The sequence below is a fragment of the Nannobrachium achirus genome, assembly GCF_963921795.1.
Source record: "Nannobrachium achirus genome assembly, chromosome: 19".
In the NCBI taxonomy this organism is placed as follows: Eukaryota; Metazoa; Chordata; class Actinopteri; order Myctophiformes; family Myctophidae; genus Nannobrachium; species Nannobrachium achirus.
Window position 1 is genome coordinate 32816653 of NC_137826.1, and position 26359 is coordinate 32843011.

Below are 26359 nucleotides of genomic sequence, written 5' to 3' on the forward strand. Positions count from 1 at the left end.
AAACATACACAGGCAGCACAGGTGGGGAGTGGGGATTGGGATAGGGTGTCAAAGGCACGCGTGGAAGGATTTGGTGGATTTTGTCAAAAACAAAAAACAAAACAAGAAACACTGGCTCCCAACGTTCCCCACGCCTCCTTGACTCCAGTTACCAGTTATTTCCATGTCGAAATAAACTAATTTTAAAGGATCAAATAATCAAATATTGTGTCTACAGACTGAGACCTTATGTCTAGCAGCCATCCATAGCAGTTTCTGGTTTAGCACCTACCAACTTTTCATTTCTTTTTTAAAGTACAATACAATGGTTGTTGACTGGAAAAAACTAAACTAAGATACTATGTACAATATGTACGGGTTGTTCTGCTTGTGTATGAGCATGGGTATGTATCTGATTCTCTGTAAAGTAGCTACTAATACATAAAGGATGTATATAGATCAGTGTGCATGTACTGTGTGTATCTGTGTTTGTAGGTTAGTTCTGTGCTGTGGTTGCATGCTGGATTTAGGTACATTTTTGTGGTGAGTGGCAGCCAACTGGTATCCGGACTCATTGTGACTGTAACCATTTTTGAGCGGTGGTCACACCGTCTCCATAGCGTGGCCGTGTGTGTATCCGTGTGTGTGTGTGTGTGTGTGTGTCTGTCTGTCTGTATGTAGCCTGTGGTGTATGTAGCCTGGCTGCTATACCTTTTCTGACCACACATGTTAAGGGAGGGGTGCTGTTGTTCAGGCCAGCTAGGCACACTCACACTCACATTCACACACACAAATACACACACACACACGCACGCACGCACACGCACACACACACACACACACACACACACACACACACACACACACACACACACACACACACACACACACACACACACACACACACACACACACACACGCAGCCTCCACCGCTCAGTTCACACAAGTGTGATTTTTCTTGTATAAAATCAAAATATGATCACACAACCTCGCTTTTAATGAGCAACGATTTACTGCTGCGCCGAAACCTACTACGGGCACGGCGTCTGGCAAGTGGCCACTATGGACGCTGCTAGGCATTATGGTCCATATAAAAACACAGACCAACGTGTTCTCAGGTGCCCAACAAGATGTAGTGGAAGCTAGTCAATACATATGAGTGGTTTTATTTTTGCCCCATCACCCGCCAACAACAGCTGTCAGGAGCAGGGGAGTTGTAATGCAGAGTCAGTGACTTTATGTATTTACTTATGTACCCTGCAAATCAGAGCGTTCATTTAACAACACTAAAACAAAAAGGTACAACCGTTCGTACTCTCTTAGAGATAAATGTGTGTTACCTGTTGGGGTGAGACGTGGGGAGCATGAACTGGAACTCTACCACACAGGTGTTGTCCCTCAGCTGCCGATGCTGAACACTGTTGAGCTCATAGGCGATGTACGCTCTGCGCACGTACACCTGGGGAGAGGGCAGGGAGTTAGGATGTGTGGACCACATACTGTACAGTACAGCACTGAACAGTAAACAAACCAACATAAAGTTTAAGTATAGAGGGTATCTGCACATTTCAAAAGTGACAATTAAGGACTTTTTAATACCTCTAAAATGTAAATTTAAACATTGGCCAAATTGTCAAATATCAGAGGCAGAAATTGTGAAAATAGCAGATCTACATGCTCACAACGCCTCACGACACGAGGCGTTGTGAGAATGTAGATCTGCTATTTTCACAAAATCGAATGCCTCAATAATGCCTTATTTTGGGGGTCGCGGCACTACAGTACATCCTCCTACAACCTCAAGGCTATTGACATTAACAACAAAAGTATGAAAGCTGGATTAAAAAAAATAATTAAACATTGTAAGTTAATGGGGGGGTGGGGGGGTGGGGGGGGGGGTAGTCTTTTCAAAATGATTACCACTGTATTTTGTGTTTACAAAACCAATTAAAACCTGGCAGGCAAACCTGCTTTAAAAACTAATTAAAATGAAACTAAAATGAAACTAAATCTGAACAAAAAGAAATGGGGTGGAGCGGGGACAAAGGCACTCTTACCTCCAGGGCAGCCATCCTGACCACCTGGTTACTGTGGTAGAAGAAGTTGGGCAGCACGTCAAAGATGGACGTCTCCGACAGAATCAGTTTCTGCAAAGAGGGAGACAATTCGTCGCTTCACAGTCAGAAGATCACATGGTACACATGACACAAGCTGTTTCCTGATGTCTCGTCGCCCCGGCTCATACCAAAGATATTTAATTTATGAAGATAGCTCAACCTCATTGGATCCACTAGAGTGCGACATTGTACACAAATCCTACAAATAGACTCTTAAGTGGGCGCCGTCTCTGACGGCAAATCTCGCACACGTCCTGTTTACTGGTGCTATAGATCCCGCGAGAGTGTGTTGCTGGGACAGATAAAGAGCAATAATAAAGTTGATTTTCTCCTTTGTTGTGTCGCTGAATAAAGCCACTTTAGTATGACAATTTTGTTAATATTATGAGGCTTGTGATGATTGGGTCCAATATTTAGTTCAGTGACCATAGCTTCTGAACTATTATTTTGCTCTGTGTTCAAGTTAGCTCTCTCATTGTAAATGAATGACTCCAAACATGCTTCCACCTCCCAAAAAGGTATCCACCTACGTCACGCAGAAACGGGTCTGTTCCGCCCTCTTGCTATCGCCCTCTTGGCTCATACCTGCAGGTTCTCGATGCAGAACTGGTGGCCGTACATGTCGATGGCAGAGAGGAAGATGGACTCCACCTGGTTGTGTCGGAGCTCGTAGGAGGGCAGGTGGGAGGCTATCAGCACCTGGGGGAGGAGTGGGAGATAATTTGGGCATCAATTATTTTCAGTTGGCCAAAAATTAATATAGCTGCGGCAGGATGCATTAAATCTTAATGCATCCTGCTAAGTCACCCCTTAATGATCAAGGGGTGACTTAACGTCACCCTTTCACATGGTGCATCTTTATGTGTGTGTGTGTGTGTGTGTGTGTGTGTGTGCTGTATGAATGAATGAATGAATGAATGAATGAATGAACTTTATTTATATAGCACATCTTCACAGCACGAATGCACAGAGTGCTTTACAGATACACAATAATCAATAAAAAAAGTAAGCTCTACAGTTGCAGAGATACAAAATAGAATAAAAATAAGAATAAGCTCTACAGTTGCAGAGAAAACACCAATAAATTAAAACACCCACAGTAACAAGGAATACAAAAGAACAGTAAAAACAGGGATGCCTATAAGTGACCAAAGGCCTGTCTGAACATGTGCGTTTTTAGATGCCTCTTAAAGGAGGCCTCTGAGGGGACGTTTTTAAGTCCAGGGGGAGGGCGTTCCAGAGCTTTGGGGCTATGGCCTGAAAGGCTCGGTCGCCCTTGGTTACTAGATTTGTCCAAGGGACATCAAGGAGGTGTTTGTCAGCGGATCTGAGTGAGCGAGTGGTAGGGGTGGGACGGATAATTTCTGAGATGTACGTAGGGGCTGGGCCATGAATTGCTCTGTAGGTAAACGTGAGGACTTTGAAATGGATCCTGTAGTGTACCGGGAGCCAGTGCAGAGAGGCTAGAATGGGGGTGATGTGACACGACTGTAGCCTGGTAAACCCTCCTGGTCGCGGAATTCAAATTAATTTTCATACCGCTGAATGAATATAATGTAATGTCGCTGACATGGTGGTGATCGAGAACACCAGACACTTTGTGATTGCCTTGATGGGGGGCTCAGAGGATGCCTACGTCGGTTACATGACTATCAGAGGCCCCTGTGTGCACGGAGCAGGATCAGTGCCATAAGAGGCGATGAAGAAGATCCAACTGCTGGGGGGAAAAATGTACTACTTGGCCCTAAGTACTAAGTTAAGCAGGATAGAAAATAAGAGGAGGAGAAGAAAAACAAGGAAAAAGACACTGACGCTGAGGATGAAGGGGATTAAGATGGAGGAGGAGGAAGAAGAGGAGGAGCCGGAGAAGAAGTTGATGCTGCTAAATTCAGCTGAATGAAAATGAAATTGAATTCCGTGGTTACCAGGCTGTGTGTGCTGTGCAGCTGCTGTAGCAATGAAACGTGGGGACCGTTATTTCAGGAGGGGTGAATGTACAGTATGTGTTCTGTAGCAATGGAATGTGGGAGGAGTCAGACCTGTCGGGCACGGAGCGCCACCTTGGCGTTGGTGGTCTTGCTGAGCTGGGTGAGCTCGGTCAGGATGGTCATCAGCTCGTCTGTGAGGGTGGGATCTCTCCCGCACAGCTGGTCCTAGACACGCAAGAGGACAACGTACACAGTAAAATCCACAGTGTTCATTAAACTCTGAGAGTGTACAACTTTCTACACTATCAGAGTTAAAGGTCATTCCCACCGGGCAAGATAAAGGTAAAGATAAAAAATATATTTCTCAATTGAAGCGGATGGGAGTGGGTGGTAGCGTCCAGAATGGACACTACCATTCACTTTAATTGAGAGCGATATTTTTTATCTTTATCTTGCCCAGTGGGAATGACCCTTTACACATGGATGAATTACTAGACACTTACAATCAGCATGGTGACCAGGAGGTTCTTTTTGGTAACTTGGGCGTGGGAGAATATGTAGTTGAGCACGTTGCCCATGTCGCTTTTGTTTTCTTCACGCAGTGCGAATACACACTTGTCATAGTGTCCTGTGAACAAGGACATGCATTAAGGGATGTACAGTTTTTGGACATCTACAGGCAATGTGGTAAGATGGTACAAAACATTCATTGTGAGGCAGTGCCCTCAACTGGTTCAATTAAGGAACTGCAACACTTCTAAAAGAGACCAAGGGCCTTAACCTTGCTGCCACTTTACTCCTCATGCGTATGCCTAATTCTTTTTTGCTATCTTGAAAAACTTTTAAAAACATAGACAATCTACATCAACACACTGTGGGCTTGTAGATCGTCTATTTGTAATATTTTAAGCCAGGGGTAAAGCAAGATAGGGCCCCAAACCCCATTACGCATGCATACATTATCCCACACACACACAACTACCTGGTACATTTAGGCCTAGAATTATTGACTGTTTTAGCTAATTGAAAAATAGCAGATATACAAGCTCACAGCGCGGCACCGAGTGCCGCGCTGTGAGCTTGTAGATCTGCTATTTTTGAAAAAGTCATGAAAATGTGTGCAAATCTTTGAATATATGTATTTTCAAAGCGAACGTTTGTAACTCAAATTTTGCTTCCGGGGGGTCCCTGGAACTAAATATTTTGAGATGGGGGTCCGTGGCCAAATAAATATCATTTTGGGGGTCCTTCACATGAAAAGGTTTGAGCACCACTGACATAGTAGTCTCTCAAGAACAGACTAACTGAGCTCCAGTTGAGTGAAAAGGACCTTTTCTTTGACGATGGCTGGCCAGATTGCTGACGTAGAAACATAGGTTTTTTCCAAAAATCTTAGAAGGATTCAAAAGACACTTATAGAATCGGGTCAAAATTCGAATTTCGAATTTTCAAGATTTTTCAAAAATAGGAGATCTACAAGCTTGCAGCGCGGCACTCGGTGCCGCGCTGTGAGCTTGTGTATCTGCTATTTTTTAAATATTTAAAGCATAAAATATTGCGTCATAAAGTGTTCAGGCCTAAATGGGTTAACACATCCTTAAAGCTAAACGGATGCTATTTCTCACCATTCTGGAACGTGATCTCTACTTTCAGATACTGTCTGAGCAGATCCATCACCACAGCCTTCATGTGACCACGGATGCCACTGCGATACCTGGCAGACAAGTGCAGTCATATCAGGTGAAGAGAACTACTTAGGGCATGTTTACATTGTCCTCCTTTAACTAAACAAAATATAGGCACCACCTTTTTACATTTAGAAACCAATGAGAAATTAGCAAAAGGCAACGCATAACGCAGAAGGCAGCCACCATTAAAAGGCGCTGGGCATTGAGCTTTTTTTTTTACCCACATGGAGGGCTTTCAAAAGGTGAGAATAGTTTGGTGCAGTTTAACTCAGCACTGCGCTTTTTCTTCATAACAGGTGGACAGTGTGACGTCACCCTTAATGTGGTGTGACAACAACACACATGGATAGCATACAGAGAGCAGAGGGGGCCAATGACAAGAAAATAAACAGTTGATGCATCTCAAAATGACGTGAGCTTCAGATTTAGGACGGGAAGGGCTACACACAGCAAAATCCTTGAGTGTTCATTTGAATCCAAGTTACAAATGGATAACTTAAGTTAATTTGACTTTTTCTTAACTATCCTTGGATATACTCACTTCTGAACCAGCTGGACAATGCTCTGGGTGTTCATGAAGAAGACCTCTCTCTCTGACTTCCTGTTCAGGGTAGCAGCATGGCTGTCGAGGATGTTGGCGATCTGGAAAGGAGGGATAACATTCCATGTTCATAATTAAACCATCTGTCTTGATTTGAAGTAAGAAAGAACCCGTCTATATCCACATGTGTGTATTCAGGTCTATGAATTGCTGCTTTCTTTCTCCTCCTACCCCTCATTCAGACTAGCATTCCATCAGTTAGAAGTATTCAGGCAAAATGTAAACAAGGAATTTAAAACCTGTTTCAGGCCTGAGCTGTAATTAGAACAGTGTAGCTGAAAAAACAACTAACCCAACCAACATGTTTAGATCAGAAGTCAAAAAGGCTTAACATATTTTTTCGCTCCATTTTTAAGATAAGAATCATGTGAACCTGCTGGCTTGGGAACTGGCACAGCACTGAGGTGATGTTGCTGGCATACTGTGCCATCTCCTTCTTGATGGCCTTCTCAACGGCGGGGGGAATGCGACCCGACACGCTGGTCATGATGTCCTGCAGCTCCAACAGAGGCAGGGAGGGGTCTCGCATGGTCTTCATCAGCCTCTCCACCCACTCCTTAAGCTGGGGAGATACAACAGAACAGCATGTTTATCAACTAGGGCACTTTGTTGTTATAGCAAGGGTCTTCAATGTTTTCAGGCCAGGGACCCCTTTGCTGAGAGAGAGAGATAAAGCAGGGTCCCCCACTACATATTGGATAGAATTGTGTTGCAGAAGAAAGATTTTCATAGATTTCTGAGACAGCTTAAACTAGTTTGACAGCACTGTCATCATGTTGGAGTAATGTGTATTTTTAGACATTTAACCACTTGAACCGCCAAATACTTTAGTCTGCTCATTACCCAAATATAGACAATCTACAAGCTTACAACGCCTTGCGTTGCGAGGCATTGTAAGCTTGTAGATCCGCTAGATCTGCTATTTGGGTAATGTTCCACACAGAATAGGGATGCTCCTGTGAAAATATATATATATTTTTTATAATAATAGAGATGCTAGGGTTCACGTGGTTAATGTAAAAAACATGATCCTATCACACAAAGATTTGGCGGCCGCCCTGTAGTAACTCTGAGGACCCCCTAGGGGTCCCGGACCCCCTGTTGAAGACCCCTGTGCTATAGATTGGGTTCTTATGCACACGTTGAACTCAGACCTTGATGCCGAAGAAAGGTTCGGGCAGGCAGTAGCCGTTCATCATGTTAACCAGGTGGTCCAGTGTGCTGTGGAACACTCTGTGGAGCTTCTCCCCTCTCAGCGCCACAGCCTGGATGGTGGGCAGGGCCGATGTGTGCAGCTCCGCCTTGGGGAGAAAAAAAGAAAAACACATATACAGTAGTTAGAATTAGAGATGGACCGGTTTTATGAAGGTCTGACCTGCCAAAACCGATTTTTCCGATACCGATTTCTTTAGCTAAGAACTAGAAAATAGGGTTGCTCCAATACCCTTTTCTTCAGGCCAAGTAGGCCTACAAGACATACTTCAATTTGAGTACCAATAAGCTAGAAGAACACTAATGCCAAATCAATCACAATAGTACAATATCCAAAATCACAGACAATATCCAGTCTAATATGAACGTCTGGACTAGGCAGGAGGAAAGCAGGTGACGCATGCTTTTTTTCCCCCTTCTTTTTGGAGTCGACATTGACACAGGATTATGGAATATATCCTTACATTGCAAAGGTAATCAGCACCATCTGTATTCTGTAGGCTGCCACTAAGTAGACTGGCTGCTACTTGCTAATGTTTACTTTAGTCACAGGACCGAGCATCATGCTGTGCAGTGACAGACACAATTGGCATAAAACCGGTATTTTCGGCCGGTTTGATATCATACCTGACGATTTTTTATATTGGCCGATTCCGATTTCCATCCCTAAGAATTAGCATTATGAATGAACCCTGGCGTCCCAAACCTTTCCAGAATATTTAAGCCAATTTACAGTACTATATCCATGGGTCACGCATGCAACGGGTGATGTGTGTCTCATCTTCCAACGGGTATAGAAAACTTATGTGGAGCAAATAGGCCTACATCCTCATTCTTCTATTCACCTAATTTAGCTGTTAAATTATTTGTATCCATCATAAATATACACTCCTCCATGGGCTGCTCCTTACATTATGATGCTCCCACATATTCTCACGCACGCACCATGCAGTTACAGTTACTTTCCCCAAAACCCACACTCTGCACATATTTTGCAGCACATATATTCGAACGGGTAAGGTCTAGTAACAATAATTCAGTGCTTACTCCTATGTGCAATGCCCAAAGACAGGCAGTGTAGCAAAAATAAAGCGTGCACGCTGCGAACAGGCCGTGGCGTGCGTGCGGATCGTGCACGATGGACACGCACGTGCCCACGCCAAAAGGTAAGAAAATCGTGGCAGGGAACCCTCAAAGTTGATTTATGATGGCAGTAAATGAGTTTAAAATATCAATAATCAAAAACAATGCATTGCTATTTTTTTCCAGGACCTTCCAGGACCCTTGATCAATTCCCAAACTTCTAATTTCAAAATATTTCCAGGAATTTCATGACCGTGGGCACGATTTGGTGGGAGGAGAAAAAGGAGGGGGACAAGTATAGACCCCTGTTGGGACACCGGTCAGTGTAATATAAGTGGTTAAAAACCTGTCACACGTACTGCATGCATGGACACAAGAACATGAGTAGTCCAGATAAAATACCTGCTGCACTCTGCTGGGGTCGTCCAGCTGGAGCTTGGCGATGACGCAGCCAGGCTCCAGAGCAGCCCCGGCCCTCTTCACGTAATGAATGCAACCAGACTCTGCAGCGGTCAGAGTCATCACCATCTTCATCACCTGGAAAACAAACATGTCAACGCAATTTATATCTACAAAATCCTTGTCTATGAAATTACTGCAAATTTGCTGTTAATGCATCTTTCATTTGGATATCACACCTCGATCTCAGCATAGCACTGGCCAGAGAACACGTGCCCACCGTCCTCTACGGTGTACTGGATGAGTTTTCCTGCCGAGGGCGAGCGCAGCAGCGACGGGTCGTTCTCCTTCTCAAAAACACAAGTCTTGTTCCCGATGGTGATGCGATACCTGCAAAATACAATTTACAATTTAGGCATTTAGCAGACGCTCTTAATCCAGAGCTAGGTAATACATCTATACATCAACATCAATATTGTAGTTTGTATAGAAATAGTATTCTGAGAAAAACTTAGGTAGACCAAGCACCTACAGTATTCAGTAAAAAGTATAAAAAAACAAAAACATAAAAAATGCTATCTAAATTACATGTATAGTCATTGATGGTAGGCAAGTGCTAAGTGCTATGGTCTAAGGTAGAGTCTGAAAAGGCGAGTCTTCAGACCACGGCGGAAGCTAGGGAGTGAATCTGCAGTTCTAATTGCAATGAGGATTTTATTACACAGTTTGGGGATCTGAGTGAACGGGTGGGGTTTGAGTTTGAAGGTATGGAGATGCCATACCTGGTTGCTTGGTTGCTTTGAAGGCCAGCATCACAGAACAAAAGAACCAATAATAACCAAGTTAAACCATTAAATAAGGTATATACAAATCAGAATGGCCAGAGAGGATTTTGCACAAAATGCCAAAAAGGTCAACAGGCATTGATCACTCACAATACGCCTGGGTACGACGCATTGTGAGCTCGCAGATCGCCTATTTTCAGCGTGCCACAGCATCATACGATGGAGGCTAAATAAGCTTTTAAACAGTAACGTACCTGTCCACCTCCTCTTTCATGTAGGTGGTGTAGCTGCTGCCGTCGTAGGAGAGCAGCAGGCCTCCGTCGCTGAGGCGGTGGACGTCCACCTCGGCGGAGGCCTTGTTCATGATGACCACGTAGGAGTTGGGAGACTGTCTGGTCACCGTCAGCACATACTTGGTGCCCTCGTAGATCAGCTCCACATCCACCGTGTTGAGGAGCGTGTGTGCAGGCAACACCTGGCCTCTGGCATAGAGAGTGGGCAGATATGTGCGTGTTAGTGGGTGGTTATTTATATTTATTTTTCCCCTTTTCCCGATTTAGTTCTTATGACAAATCCCTGTCACTGCCAAGGCATGTATTTGGTCAGGGGTGGGCAATTATTTTTTCCATGGGGCCACATGAACAAGGCAGTGCAAGGCAGTGCTCCCCGCAAGATGTGCTCCCTGAAAACTAAACACATGGCTTTACCTCTGACGTCAGTAAATAAATACCGCAGTCCAATTTATTTTGAAATAATAAGGCAGGTCGTCTTGACTTGTGACCAGTCTGACCACCTGCTTGTTATTGAGACAACATCCAATGATCACGCACACGTGCTGATGTACGTATTGTGTCCATATGTACGTGAATAAAAAACATAAAAATAAAAGCAATGCAGCTTTAGTTCATGCATGAGGTCAAATTAGAAAATGTGTTTACTTTGTAATTTGCCATTAACGCTACACGGGCCGGTCGCTAGCCGTTTCTTTTCACCCGACAGTGAGGAGTTTCATCGGGAGAGTGGAACGCATGTGGTGGAACATGCCATTCCTCTCAGTTTCACATCCCACTGAACAGACGCCGGCCAAACTGTAGGAGTCGCTACAAAGTCACCCGCTCAGACAGGCTTCCCACCCGCAAACACAGACAATTGTGTTTGCTGGAGAGCCCGGCCAAGCCTGATGCGTCCACGGAGGATTCAAACACCTGGTCTCTGCAGTGGCGGGCAGGAACTTCAACGCTGTGCCACCCTGATGCCCAAGTGGATGCGTTTTCTTTTCTATTTTATCAGCAAACAGATCTGGGCCTGGGGGCAGTTATTATTTGGCTTTAGTTTTTTTGTACCTTTCCAGTGAGTGCAGGAAGTTGGACACACTGTTCCTCAGGTTGACATCGGCTACGTGCAGAGCACCGCTCACGATCCCCAGCATGGTGTCCGGACGCTCTGCCTGCGCACAAAGCATTACACTCAGATTAACTCAGTCTTCGTTTATCAAGTGAGCATGCATTTTAATCATAAAACTAAAACAAAGTGGCCATTTGCATGTGTTAGAACAATGCCAGTAAGATCAAGATCTGCTGTTTTCACTAGTTTAGTACATTTTATAGATGATAAATACAAAACAGATGGTTTTGGACGTACAAGGTTTCCACCTGACAACGGCGATATGCTATAAATATAAGGTGCTGGGAGTGAAAATTATAATGTAGGGGTGCCTCGGATTAAAAAAATATTCATGGGGTGCCCTGAGACAAAAACGTTTGGGAACCCCTGGTCTAATCGTGCCCTTGACTGCGTATACTCAGTTTGACGAGATGTTACAGGAACACAGCATGGGGACATAATGGCAAAATAAGATGTTTAGGTCTCAAGGAAATGGGAGATATGAGCTGTACCTGCATCTTCTCTGAGATGAGCCTGTCCAGCCAGCCAGTGTCAATGCTGTTATGCTGGAAGCTCTCTGTCTCCAGGAGCTTTATGAGGTATTCTACTGTGGTCCTGAAGTCTCCCCTGATAGACAGCTCCTTCAGAGCCACCACCATGTTGCTGCGTAGAGACAAAGACAACTGTAAGTACTGTACATCTCACTGGGTGCCGTTCACATCATACTTATTGTCATTACAGATGAAGAGATTTGGTGTAGAGGGGGAAAAAAAAGAATGGATAAAGTAGTAGACCGATCGGTCTGCAAACAATATAAGGTTTAAGTAGTTAAATAGTTTAAGGGACTTTGGATTTGGGGGAATTGCACTATTCTTTCTGATTTACTCATTGTCAAACAAACTCATTAACAACTTATTAATGTCACTGCATGCAGTTTGAAGCGATCCTGAATGGTGAGCTTATTGAGTTCAATTCATGAATGTCTATTGCATCTTCAAGGAGGAAAAATAGTGCAATTGCCCCAAAAACAGAACTCTCCAACGAGAGTTTGGGAGAATTGACATTTCCACTGTCTGTGGGATTAGGGCTGTCACGATATGACATTTTACATGACGATTAATTGACACTCAAATAATTGGCGATTAACGATTTAATTGTGTTTTTGTCGTTGACAATTACATTTCTGTTTGGCTTTTAGGCTTTGAAGTTACACATGGCAGATATGACACATAACCTAAATATACAAAGAAATTACTGACATATTTGACAACTTCATACTTAAAAAAGAACATTGATAGTGGAAATAGCCGATCTACAAGCTCACAACGCGTCGCGATGCGACGCGTTGTGAGCTTGTAGATCTGCTATTTCCACTATTTTTTTTACATGGAAACGATTATGAAAAATAATCACGATTATGTCAAATAATGGCGATTAGACGATTATGTAATAATTGTGACAGCCCTATGTGGGATCCAGTGAGGGTGCGTGTACTCACGAGATGGCCTCCTCGCGGTTCTCCCCCCAGGAGAAGCAGTGGCCAAACTGGGAGTCGGCAAACTCGTGCAGGCCTCCGGCCGCGGCAACGCTGAAGTAGCCCCACACGTTCTTATTGCTGCGGAAGTTCAGCTCCTGCACCGTCCCCGAGCTCGGCTTGAAACCCTGCAACAACACATCACACAAATACTTAATCAGAGCCCTTACATTTAGACAATGTATTAAGTAAAATTACCTCTGAGGATTTTACCGTGTACAACACCTGGAAAGCGTTTGAGTCACTTTAGATTTGAACCACTTTAACCGTTATTTTATACTTTAGCTATTCAAGAATAGCAGATATACAAGCGTCATAGCTCGTCAATGAGTGCTGCGCTATGAGCTTATAGATCTGCTATTTTTGAAAAATCATGAAAATGTTGTGCAAATCTTTAAATATATGTATTTTTTTAAAGCAAACATTTTTTTACTCAAATCTCTGGGGAGGGATTACAGTTGCACATACCTCATCAGGGTTTTCGCTGGTGATACGGGCTGCGATGACGTGGCCGCGAGGCGAGGGGGCCGAGACCAGACCCTCAAAGTCAATGGGAGAGTCACCCCAGGGCTGGACCCCATACAGCATCCTGATGTCTTTGATGCGGTACAGAGGGATTCCCATGGAAATCTGACAGAAGGATTAAGGCCTAGAATTATTGAATGCTTTAACCAGTGAAAAATAGCAGATATACAAGCTCACAGCGCGGCACCGAGTGCCGCGCTGCGAGCTTGTAGATCTGCTATTTTTCAAAAAGACGTGAAAATGTGTGCAAACCTTGGAATATATTTATTTTTCAAAGCGAACGTTTGTAACTCAAATTTTGCTTCTGGGTGGTCCCTGGAACTAAATATTTTGAGATGGGTGTCCGACTGTCCGTGGCCAAATAAATATAATTTTGGGGGTCCCTCACATGAAAAGGATTGAGAACCACTGACATAGTAGTCTCTCAAGAACAGACTAACTGAGCTCCATTTAAGTGAAAAGGACCTTTTCTTTGACGATGGCTATGGCCAGATTGCTGACACAGAAACACAGGTTTTTCAAAAAATCTTAGAAAGATTCAAAAGACACTAATAGAATCGGGTCAAAATTCTAATTTTCACGATTTTTCAAAAATAGCAGATCTACAAGCTTGCAGCACGGCACTCGGTGCCGTGCTGTGAGCTTGTATATCTGCTATTTTTCAATAGTTAAAGCATAAAATAATGATACACAATAATGTATGGGTTAACATGTTCAAGTTGATGCTCTTCTCTGGACATTGTGAAATACGGAACGACTATCAGTTAAATATAACAGTGACATGATGCAATAGCATTTTATATGGCTTTAAATAGCTTTTATAGATGATTGCTGCCACCACGCCTGACTTCACAGAGTCCATTTGGTTACATTTGTACACTCTTTGAGTTACACATGGATAAACTAGAACTGGGAACGCCACAGAGCACATATCTCCGCCAGGCAGGGTGGTACACCCAGGGCTATGTAATAATAGGCCTGTCACAAGTATTACATAGTCGCCCGAGTGCAACTATTCGAGCTGATCGCAATTATTTTTGCATAATCATTAGAATAGTTTCTATTGATCTGTATACAATCCTGGCGTTGTTCTAGCCTCCTAAACCATACTCTTCCTGCCTTCATTGATGGGAGGAGTCAGGTTTACTAGGCTAGCGTTGTTCATGTTCATATATTTTCTAAATACAATCTACAAACTCATAACGTGCTGCATTGCAATCTTAAACTTCTGCTATTTTTCAAAATTATTACGGATGTAGACTGTTTTGACCATAGTACATGCAGTACTTGCAGATCAATTCATGTATGAATGAACCAGGCACTAAGATTTGTTGATATTTTGAATCCCAACACAGCTCTGTATTGCAGATAAGAGATAATACAAAGAAGAGCGAAGAACAGAAAGGATATTGGCTGAGAAATGACTGTGGATGACATCCTGCGTAGGGATGGGACGATATGAAAATGTCATATCACGATTGTTGTGACAAAAGAAAAGAATCGCGATTCACGATATTATCGTGATAATCAAAACCATTATCCTGGGGCGGAACATTTGCCAAAAAATAGCCGATCTACAAGCTCACAACGCGTCGCGTTGCGACACGATGCCGTTGTGAGCTTTAGATCGGCAATCTTTTGGCAAAGAGATTTGGTAGAGATAGTGAAAAAGAAGACTGTAACAAGTACGTATATTATAAGTACGTTTTACCAATAGAGGTTTTAAATGGTACCGTATATGCAGCTCGGCAAATAAAAGGTGAATTGATCCCAGTGCATGACGGAGGACAATATCACAATATATGAAATCTCCACGATGCGATATCGTGAGTGTTTTTTATCATGATCGACGATAATATCGCCGATCGTCTCATCTCTAATCCTGCCTAGAGGATACTAGATACACACAGAGGCCTGATGTGCGTGGCCGCATGGATGCTTGAGTGCAGCTGACCTATATACACTGTACTGTACACAGGCAGAAACGTTGCACTAGGCTGCTATTTAGGTTTGTGTGTGTATCGCCTCCCTTCTTGGTCTGTTGCCATGGAGACAAGGGGCCTACTCTAGCTCTAGCGCTGGGCGGTGATGCGTGCCAGCTTTGTCCCAAAACTAAACACACACCGGTCGAGTAGATAACACGTGATGTAACACATACCCTCCCAAGCAGTTCACGTACGTACGCACATGTGCGTGCACGTAAAGTGACATTCATAGTAATACATAAGATCGACGGGTTGAAACCAACAACAGAGGGGGAGAGAGATTTCTTGTGTCCTTTATTTCCCAAACACTGGGTCCTGACCCATTTGTGGGTCGCAGACAGATTTTTATGGGTCCCTTTATTTGTTTTTTGTTTCCTATATATATATATATATTGGTATTAAATTATTATTATTCAAACTATTTTGAAAAAACATTTCTCATTTTCATGAATTAACACCTTGAAAGCTGCGGCAGAACCCTCTGAACAGAGGTAGCGCCGAAGAAATAAGCCATTTATTTACAAACATGTTTTAAAAAAACAAAGCCCACATGATAACAACACGTAATGGAGTGCTCGATACAGCGTACATATTCATCCTGCAGAGGTCGGCGATCTTACTTTGGCGAGGCGGAGGGGAGATCAATTCCATTCGTTTACGTGCGGCGAAGCAGGGAAAGGAGCGATAGAGAAGCGGCGCCCGAACATGATTGAGACCGCGATCCACGAACAGAGACAAAGAGCAGCCATGTTGTGTGCCCTTCTTGTCGAGTTTCAACAACGTGGAGAGTAGGAGGCCACTCCTAGCCACCCATCCATCCAGAATGTGAGTCAACGGCGCGGCCTGCTGGATACTACGAGCATCACACCCAGTCCCAGAAAATGATTGAGAGAGGATATTAACCGTTTCAGATGGCTCCAAAATGACACAGAGAAGAATGGCAGATGTTTTTTTTTTTGATTATTATCATTTATATCAAAAGTCCGGGAATAGACGTGTGGCTGATTGGACCAAGTAGGAAGTCCGAGGGAGTACGGCCAGGCTTAGAAGGTGTTAAAAACAAAATTCATTTTTTTTTCTATTCTTTTTTTTTCAGTGATTTCATGAAGAAATCACTGAGATTCCATATATAAGAAAACAAATGTTTAAGAAGTAGTGAAAATGGCCGATCTACAAGCTAGTTTTTACTAGTTTGGGTCCCGGGCAAACGTCTAATCTTTCTTTTGGGTCTCGAGCTAAAACATTTAGGAACCTCTGCTGTAGTGCGTGTCTGTGTGTGTCTGCGTTGTGTCAGGGAGACTCACCTGCAGCTGTGCAGCGGGCAGGTTGACGTCGGCCACCATTTCGGTGCAGGGATGCTCCACCTGGAGACGAGGATTGAGCTCCAGGAAGTAGAAGCTGCCATCTTGGCTGTAGAGGTACTCCACCGTACCGGCGCTCACGTAGCCCACCATCTTAGCTAGCTTCACCGCACACTGGATGGGGAGAAAACCTCAAGTCAGTCATTTACAACTTTCAAATGGGCACCATGTACAATACAGATTGTCAAAAATAAATTGTCAGAAATCCTTAAAGATTCGGAAATAGGACATGTACATTGTCTAGTCTACCTCCGTTTTAACTTTTTGTCCTAAGATGGAGTTAAGTATATAGAGGTCTTAAGTGGTTAAGGTGGGGTGAAAAAAAAAACGAAACTAAAAAAATTATATATTTGAACATCATTGTGTGAGAACTACCGACTTAGAAGGTATTTGTAAAATCTGCCTCAGGTCTTAACCCATTTAGGCCTAACCTATAGAATAGGGCTAAATCAGAAATTAGCCTACAAAACAAATATGTTGCTACATACTGTACATGTACTGTAAGCCCCTCCCAAACAGCAAAATGTGTTCCCGGCCTGAATGGGTTTTTAATGGGTTAACCCATTTAGGCCTAACCTATAGTTAGGCCTAAATCAGAAATTAGCCTACAACAACAAATATGTTGCTACATACTGTACATGTACTGTAAGCCCCTCCCATACACTAAAATGTGTACCCGGCCTGAATGGGTTAAAGGGTCTGTGTGCGTTTCAATGAATTTTGTCATAGAATGTGTGTAGTCTCTGACTTAAATTAACGCTCAGATTTCAGAGTGTAACATTGGGGCCATACCCGCTCCATGTCCTCGAACACATCCGAGGTAGCGATGGTCGCGGGAGCCTCCTCTATGATCTTCTGGTGCCGTCGCTGTACAGAACAGTCTCTGCCAAACAAGGAGATGGCGTTGCCATACTGATCGGCAAGGATCTGCACCTCCAAGTGGCGCGCGTGCTTCGCCAGCTGCATGACGAAGATAGGTGATCCTGGAACCTCTGACTGGACCTGGAGACACGAGGAGGAAATTCAACTTAATCCAGGGGTCTTCAACAGGGGGTCCAGGACCCCTCAGAGTTACTACAGGGGGTCCTCCAAATCTTTGTGACCCTTTTTTATATTACCTTTAGCTTTAGCCAAAAATAGCAGATCTACAAGCTCACGTTGTGAGCTTGTAGATCGGCTATTTTCGGCCAAGAGGTTTGGTGAGGCGAAAAAGTATTGGCGGTTCAAGTGGTTAAATATCTGAAAACACAAATTGACATGAATCCAAAACACACCGACGATTGTGCTGTCAAATGAGGAAACTATATGGAATCTATGAAAAGGTAGCTCTCTCGGCTAAGGGGTCCTCAGCCTGAAAACGTTGAAAGACCCCTGACTTACTCCATATCTGTTAGTCAGAGACCTTGTCTGTTTTTCACTTTTTCTTTCGTACAATAGTGAACAGAACTAGAGCATAAAAAGCCTATCTACAAGCTCAGAACATGTCACATTATGATGCATTTTGAGCTTGTAGATCTGCTATTTCTTTAAACATTTTGAAAGTGAAAATGGTAAATTCTGTCTGTCCGTTTTATAAATGTTTAACCAATGAAAAGTATTAACAAGAGCCAGTGACTAAATAATAACCACACTGGATCCATCTGAACACAGGTTCTTTATTACATTTCCTGATAAAGCAATGACAGACTACATTACACAAAACACGGGCGATGTCAGCTCGACTATGGACGAAGTCTGCACTCACCTGTCTATAGAGGTTTGGGAAATCATCGGCGGAGTTGACCTTGCGGATGCCCTTTCCGCCACCTCCCTCAGAGGCCTTCACCATCACAGGGTAGCCCACCTTCTCTGCAGCCTGGCAGCAACACACACACACACACACACACACAGCTCATCAACATACATGCAACCATAAGGCCAAAATGTCACACAGGCTATTGGTTAACTGCAAGCATCACGTCAAGTAGGTGAAATAATCACCTTCAGGCCAGCCTCCACGTCATGGATACAGCCTTGCTCGTACAGATCAGAGGGGACATTGATGATTTTCCTCTTTTGGTCACTTTCTGACCACTCTACAGTCAGACCTGAGACACAAGCACAGAGACATCAAACTATTTTTACTATACTCATTTTCAAGTGGCATATAAGTATATAATGTTGTCAAATATTAGAGGCAGAAAATGTGAAAATAGCCGATCTACATGCGTTGTGAGCATGTAGATCTGCTATTTTCACAATAGAACCGTGTTGTACAAAATGTAATTCCTCAACTCTTAGTACTCGTCAGGGTGAGGGGGTCCCCAGTTAAAATATGATTATTTTGGGGGTCACGGCCTGAAAAGGTTGAGAACCACTGCTCTAGTTTGTTTGAATGGCGTGCTGTTGCTGTGTGGTTCCACCCCCCCTATAGTTTATGCATGGCGAGTAAGGTTGTCTGTTTTCGTTGGTAGTAAGTGATCTCCCATTAGGTAAGACTGTGTAATCTGTCCTCCTTGCGGTCCACTGAGCTTGAAGGCCGCTCATACGCAAACCACTTTCCATGTTGCGCTTGAGTAAGCTCTCAACACAGTTTACAATTTAGGCATTTAGCAGATGCTCTTAATCAAGAGCGATTGACAGTAAGCTAGGAAAACACGAGGTAAAACATCAAACGCATAGAAATAGTGATCTAGGATCATTGGTAAACCAAGAACCTATCATCAGTCTAAACAGTATGATATAAAATAAAATAAATCAATAATCTGTAAATTGAAACAATACACACTACTATAGGATGCCAGGTCTACACATGACCTGGCATCGGTCTACTCTACATAACATGCTATCTAAATTACATTTTGAATCCATAGATGCGTGACTAAGACAAAACCTTACCTGTGCCACTCCAGGGCATGGTTGGAATGCCAGCTGTTTGAGCCACAATAGATGAGGCAATCTTGTCTCCGAGAGACCACATGGCCTGGCTTGGGGGACCTGCGAAAGAGAAGGCAAAGAGAATGAAAGACTGAAGTTGTGATGGAATAAGACCTCTCACCCATGGACTGTATGAACCGTAACATAATGAGTGTTTAAAAAATGTTGCATTGTAATTTTTTATTTTCTGTATCTCTGCTGCCCAAGTTGACCTGTTTACTATATACAAAAAAAAGGGTAGATCATTTTGTTTCATTGATGGATTGAATTCTATTATTGCTATTTAAAAAAAAAACATGTCAAATGGATGACACAAAAAGGCTTGTTTCCATCGTGGTCCACCAACAATTCAACACTCAAACAACTGGACAAAACAACAAGGCAACAAAAGAACAACTACACAACAATAAACTAAGTAAAAGGCACAGCCTTGCAGGGACGTGCTGGGCCCCTGATTCAGCCCGGGAAAAAGAGTTGTAGAGGCCCTCATTGCGCGCTATAGAGAGAAATCTCTCTCTATAGCGCTGCTGCTACTCAAAGATTTGCCATTTCAGATCATGACAAGTGACAAGCCAGTGGGCCAATTACATGAGTTATATTTCGTCATTGTCGGGTGGAAACCTTGTATGTCCAAAACCATTTTAAAAATTATTTAAACGAAGGCCAACATTTTATTTTAATTTTTTTCCCTAATGGCCGGCCTGGACTGGCCGGGAATGAACCGGCCGTTCGGGAGTTGTCCCGCTTTTCCCAATGGCCAGCACGTCCCTGCAGCCTTGTCTTACCTATGAAGGCAATGCCATGCTTGTGAAGCAGCTCAGGGAGTTTGGGGTTCTCAGAGGCATGGCCCCATCCAGCCCACACTGCCTGTAAAGAACATACAAACAATGCTATTCAATAATAAGAACATACAAACAATGCTATTCAATAATATCAAATACTCCAAAGCACAGCCCCAGTTTCTCTTTGAAAATGTACACAGTAAAATCATTTGTGTTCATTTAAGTCAGAGTGTACAAAATAGAACCCTTTGGTTCCATTTGTACACTCACTGAATTGAATGAACACTATAGGCTTTACTGTGTATGCGTGAGATGGAAAGGGAACTCCTGAAGTTACCTGAACAGGTATGCGCTTAGCAATGTCCAAAATGAGCTCAACATTGGCATAGTTGTTGTTGTTGGTGCCTCCTGGAACCGGCACGTAATGGTCAGCCATCTTTATGTACTCTGTGGGATACGAACAGGTGACAACATGAGCGCACGTTTATAATGAATGCACACTTTTTACTTTACAGCTTGTGGTCAACTACGGATGTTGCCATATTACATTATCAAATGTAATTTTATTTAACTTGAATATATTCATACTTAGAGTGGCCTGATCTTAACACATCTGGTGCCAACCCCGAGTTTCCCGAGTTTGTATTGATACCAACGCTGTGCCAACCCCGAGTTTCCCGAGTTTGGGACGTTTTTGAAAAAAAAAAAAAAAAACAATTTTTTTTTTTTCAATTTTTTTTTTGGACCTCCAGAAATGTATTAGGCATGATCGCGATCGCGAAATTGCATGTTTAACCCCCATACCAACCCATTCTTTCAAACATGGCAGCCATGTTTGTTTACATCTGAAGAAAACATAATGGCCCATAAATCATGAATGCCTGAACGGATTTCCAAGCGGATTTTTTAGTTTGAAAGCTGTGAACAGCATCTACACACGTGGTGCATCATCTAGGCATGGGCGTGCACTTTTTACACAATTGCACAATTACATGGAAGTCTATGGTAACCATGGCAACGCGAGACATTGAAGAGAAAAAATCATTGCAACATAAGTGTTAACTACTGTAGCCCAATTTTTGCTAATGGGATGCTTTACTTGATCGATCTGAGCTTCCACTCTTTACTTAACCTTTGTTCAAATAAATTAATTAGGAACACAGCTTGGCTGCGTCAGGTGTTTTGCCGTGACATTAAGCACCACTCACAGTGAGCACATTTACTAAAGCTTTTATCGCGTTAAGATGGCATCGCAAAGTTCACCTGCGTTGGCTTTCAGATCCTCAGGAGTCACCATGACAACAAAGCGGATGGCCCTCTCATTGCGGAACATCTCATAGGCCCAGCGGCGGATGGAGCGCATACATTTGACTGCTGCAATGCCATTGTTAGCAATGAGGACCTGGTGGGTGAATCAAAACATTTGAGCCATTATTACATAAATATTTAACAGACAGGCACAGGCCAGACCAGACATCAACCACAGAACTGTGTACAGTTGGAAATCATCTGTGACACTTTGGATTTTAACCACTTTAACTGTTATTTTATACTTTAGCTATTTATTTTTATTTATTTCTGGGGGTCCCTGGAAGTTGGAACAACATATTTTCAGATGGGGGTCCACGGCCAAATACATATAATTTTGGGGTTCCTTGCCACGAAAAGGTTTGAGAACAACTGATCATAGAAACACTCAGGCTTTTCAAATACCTTAGATTTAGAAGACATTTGTAGAATCTGCCTCAGGTCTTAATGGGTTAAGAACAGAAAGGCTGTTCAAAGTTCCAACATGCTAAATAACTTGCTGAATAAATGCGACTAATACCTTCTCGATGACCTTGTTGCCACCAAAACGGGTGACAAACTCAGCAGGGGAGGCGACAGTGAAGTCCCTCTGCAGGTCAATGCGACGACGGTCCCTTCCCTGCTTCACTAAGTGCAGCCCTGACATGCTCGGCCTGTTGAAGAAGAATAGCCTGTTGAATGAATGCTGTAATGGAAGTGATGCAGTGGAAACAACATTTGTTTGCTATGACTTAGTGACACCTTGTGCTAAAGAGCTGAAGAACCTTCGGGACGATGCTACTAATGACGTTGACGTCAATTATACCCTGCCAGGGCCTGCACCTGTCTGCCAATAGCGATGAGTATGCTGTAGATAAGACACATGACCTGTGTACTCACTACTCAAGTGTAATTAAGTGACCAGCCTGACATGACGTCATCTTGCCTTTACACGGGAGACTGGCTTTGACAGCCTGTCTGACTAGACGTCCGTGCAAAGAATGAAAGCTTTCAACTGCAGTCGGATTTTAGCTTTTATTATTTCAGGTCTCATCTAAGATTGTTACTAGATAGATACTGAAGAAGACCTCACCGGTCGAAACGTCTATTTTTATCTGTCTGCTTGTCAATAAATTCTGGAGCTACTAAAAAAGTGAGTGTGAGCTACTTTTTTTGTTCTTCTCATCTAAGATTGTTCCATAACAATGCGCTGTGCAGTGCAGTGGGTACATAGTGAGCCATGATGAACAAACTCATTTAGGATTTTATTTTGAGTACAGATAGCTGAAGTAAGATAAAAAGAGAAGCTTCTCAAAGTTTAGCTATCCATAGTCATGTTCTATGTGTGGAGTGCACACAGTGTAAACAAAGCTGCATGAATCCCAATGTGGCAATACTACAGGACAAATCCGGATGGCACCATCCCCACAAGTATAAATTATCAACTAAAGTACAGTACAGATAAATCCTGTTCTACAGTCATATGAAAAGACAGTAGCTGGGTGCTTTTACAAGTAGACCCATACTGTCTCAAAGATAAAATATACACATCACCTAGGTTTGGTTACATTCTGGAGAAATAGTTACAGTAAGAGTGGATAAATATTCTCAATAGGATAGATAACTACTGGTGTGAGTAGTGGTAGGATCTGTCAAAGAGAACCTGTAAACAGATCAACGATATGAACTCACTGTGCGAGGGGACTGCAGATCACAGAGCTCAACAGTGCAGGACAAGCCCAGTCTTCATGTCTACATGAAGAAACTAATCATCACCCTCTAATCATCACCCTGCTGGCTTCATTCTTGGAACGTATTTACAGGCTTGAGCAAGTGTCTTGAGTTTCTAAACAAAACTCCACCCTCAGAGTGAGCCATTAGGAGAAAGAGGAGTACAGTGGGAGGGAAGAGCGTGTGAGTGTCTGAGACAGACAGTTTGGCTGGCTGGCTAGAGTGGCATGACAACACGGTTGCGTCACAGGGGTGCTTTGAGGGTAAACAGGGCATGCAGCTTCTGTACAGAGCTGAATGGGTTCAGCGTGGCCAAAGGGTGACAGACAAAATTAGTGAGGGGAAGCACATGGCCCAATTCAGTATTTCTAGTTCTGACAGTCAGGGGCGTGTTTCACGAAGGCAGAATTAAAAGAGCCAGGACTTAAGCCAAATCCAGGTTTGACAAAGGCCTGCGGCCTGGTTTATTCCGTTCCACCAAAACCAAGCCAGGCTGAGAGGGAGGGACTTTGTCGAGCCAGCATCGCAAAGCCAGGCTGAATGCGTGTTCATGTATTCCTTGAGAAGACCATGCGGTCAAGCGTCGATTCCTTGAACGTGACCAATCATGGAACCAAAGACCATATCCATGAATTGGATACCAAGGACCTCTGACGTAAACAAGACCATAAAAAGAATTATTTGGGGTGTTCCTTTTAGGCATGGTGTTTAACTGTACTTGTACTGTACTACATTTGTTTTATTTACTATACTTGTACTGTTCTTAATTTTTGTCTAATAAAATATTCAATCAATCAAACCAGAGCAGCGTTCTTCCCCTGTCATCTATTTGTTTAGCCTCGTGCAACCCTTTTCACTCTTTTAAAGCTGACCACGCAAACATTGCTAGTTACGTTGAGACCTGAGAGATTCTTAAGTCTAAGATGTAAGGTCTAAAGCTTGATTTGACACCGTTGTCAGAACTTGTCACATATGTGACGTGTTGTGAGCTTGTAGATCTGCTATTTTCAGCGCACAACCAAGTATAAAAATCAGGCATAATAAATCAGGATCAACAACAAGATGAAGCCTGCTTACAGAGTAGCTTAGCATAACAGTCAGGCAACGCAGTCCATCACTGTCCACAAGAAAGGGACAACAAGCTCCTAATCAAATACCGATTATACCACAGCTAGTTCCAACCTTGCTTTGTAATTGGCTGAGAGGCATCATAATGAGTGTCAAAAATATCGATCAATATTAACAGCACTCCGAGTCTGAACGCATGCACCGTTGCTATTACTTACTTAGCTGCCAGCTGTAATTATTGATATGCTTTATTTGCCATTTAATCATAACACTCAAGCTTGTGATATACTGTACCACTGAGGATATTGGCACAGCTGTGCTGATCCACAGCGCTCAGCCATCAGTCTTGTGTCTACCACCGCAGCACACACCAGTGCCAATATCGCACTACAGCACTCCCTCTCTTGTATTAGGGTATTGCTTAAATGTTGCACATGAACCTTACACTGTTAAGTAAGGCTGGGCAATATATCAATATCCTCGATATAGTGATAGACTACGAGGACATATCGTCCAGGATTTGGGCTAAGTGATGCAATTTTCTGAATTAGACTTTAACCTAGATGTTACAGGTTCTAGCTGTCACAGGTTCTAGCTGTTATATCATTTGCATTTGCATTGGGGGGGGGGGGGGTGGAAGCACCAATAATCAGTCCAGTGTCGAGCGCTGGCATTTATATACATATATTGTGCAGTGAGCACATACAGATGGATAATATTGAGAAGTACGAACCATGCACACAGCACCTTCAAGCTATGACTATTGTACATATTCTGCTATTATTATCATTATTTCCCTGGTATTGTTGTATCAATGTTGAGGAACAAAATTCAAATAAATGCACTCTTGTGTACTTGTAGACTGTAAGATGTAACAATACAAATCTTGAATGTTGAACCTAAATGTTTTCTGCAGTGTCTAAAGTGCCTCAACGTCCAGAAAGCTGATACAGTGGTATGTGAAAGGACTGGAGTAGTGGAATGAAAAGGGCAACTCGGTGAAATAACTGGAGCTGGCAGGTTCAACCTCTCAGCCTCAGGAGCAAAAAACCTCTCGGCATACAGAGGAGCATACAGAGATACACTGTGGAAGTGGAAAGCTGGAGAGACCACATTTTTTTCACACACGCTTGCTGGAGAAAAGGGGCCATCCAGTCTGGTGTGTGGGGGAGGGGGGAGAGGGGGGGCCCGGAGCTCAACTGAACATGGTGTACTTTCAGCGTTTGTCAAAACACAGACCCGCTCCCACAGACCCGCCTCGTGACGACATCATTCAAAGAGCCAATCTTCCTCCATATGGGGTACCCCACAGGCCCACACTCGCATTTCACGTTTCATTGTGGGCTCGCCTATAAGGCGAGCACACTTTAGATATTGTCATTATTTATCTATCAGTCAGTCAGACAGTAGACGGGAACTTCGGTTCCTTTCTACTCCTACATACTTAGTGAGAAAATGAAAATAAAAACATCAATGTGTTCAGTTTACAGTGGCGAAGTGCGCTATTACTTTTTACAGCAATCGGCCAAATGGTGGCGCTGTAGGAAGCCTTCGAAAGTGCGATCTTTGAACAGGTATAGCTCATGCTGTGTTTGAGGTACAGGCATGAAACCTGTATACACGTATGCGTCTCCTCATGCCGAACAACTTTTACCCTCTAACTTTTGACCTCTGACCTTTAGGTCTCCCACAATTCGGAATAATATGAAAAACAGTAAAAATCTATCTCCTCCTGGGTTTTTTTTGTTACGCGCACGAAACTTTTTTCACATGAACTTTGGACCAATACGGTGAGATTGATCAACCAGATTTTTTTTAAAGTGAAATATAATTTTTTAATAATTCAATCAATATTGCGGTTTTATGCAAATTATTCTTCGGTCTCTAAATCATACATGCAAAGTTACACGTTCATGGCATTTGGCAAAGATGTAGAGGGTTAGTCAAAGTATCACTGAAACCAATTTTATTCCAATCGGCCAAAGGGGGGCGCTA

The 26359-nt window shown here is 43.1% G+C and overlaps 1 protein-coding gene across 4 annotated transcripts in view; it reads right to left on the bottom strand.

The window, feature by feature from the left end:
• Nucleotides 1–26359, bottom strand: part of LOC308305174 (acetyl-CoA carboxylase) — a 71634-nt gene that overhangs the window by 39315 nt on the left and 5960 nt on the right. For all 4 annotated transcript variants that reach the window (XM_080749877.1, XM_080749879.1, XM_080749878.1 and 1 more), the window contains exons 3-27: nucleotides 22107–22239; nucleotides 21542–21680; nucleotides 20616–20725; nucleotides 20282–20363; nucleotides 19458–19556; nucleotides 18561–18667; nucleotides 18325–18435; nucleotides 17373–17582; nucleotides 16524–16694; nucleotides 13178–13339; nucleotides 12674–12837; nucleotides 11688–11838; nucleotides 11136–11239; nucleotides 10047–10274; nucleotides 9247–9397; nucleotides 9011–9145; nucleotides 7468–7614; nucleotides 6687–6875; nucleotides 6254–6354; nucleotides 5650–5738; nucleotides 4528–4652; nucleotides 4136–4249; nucleotides 2682–2795; nucleotides 2037–2126; nucleotides 1320–1438 (exon numbers count right to left, since the gene is read on the bottom strand). In XM_080749877.1, coding sequence (XP_080606003.1) covers nucleotides 1320–1438; nucleotides 2037–2126; nucleotides 2682–2795; nucleotides 4136–4249; nucleotides 4528–4652; nucleotides 5650–5738; nucleotides 6254–6354; nucleotides 6687–6875; nucleotides 7468–7614; nucleotides 9011–9145; nucleotides 9247–9397; nucleotides 10047–10274; nucleotides 11136–11239; nucleotides 11688–11838; nucleotides 12674–12837; nucleotides 13178–13339; nucleotides 16524–16694; nucleotides 17373–17582; nucleotides 18325–18435; nucleotides 18561–18667; nucleotides 19458–19556; nucleotides 20282–20363; nucleotides 20616–20725; nucleotides 21542–21680; nucleotides 22107–22239 — 3345 coding nt within the window. The remainder of the gene's footprint in view (nucleotides 1–1319; nucleotides 1439–2036; nucleotides 2127–2681; nucleotides 2796–4135; nucleotides 4250–4527; nucleotides 4653–5649; nucleotides 5739–6253; nucleotides 6355–6686; nucleotides 6876–7467; nucleotides 7615–9010; nucleotides 9146–9246; nucleotides 9398–10046; nucleotides 10275–11135; nucleotides 11240–11687; nucleotides 11839–12673; nucleotides 12838–13177; nucleotides 13340–16523; nucleotides 16695–17372; nucleotides 17583–18324; nucleotides 18436–18560; nucleotides 18668–19457; nucleotides 19557–20281; nucleotides 20364–20615; nucleotides 20726–21541; nucleotides 21681–22106; nucleotides 22240–26359) is intronic.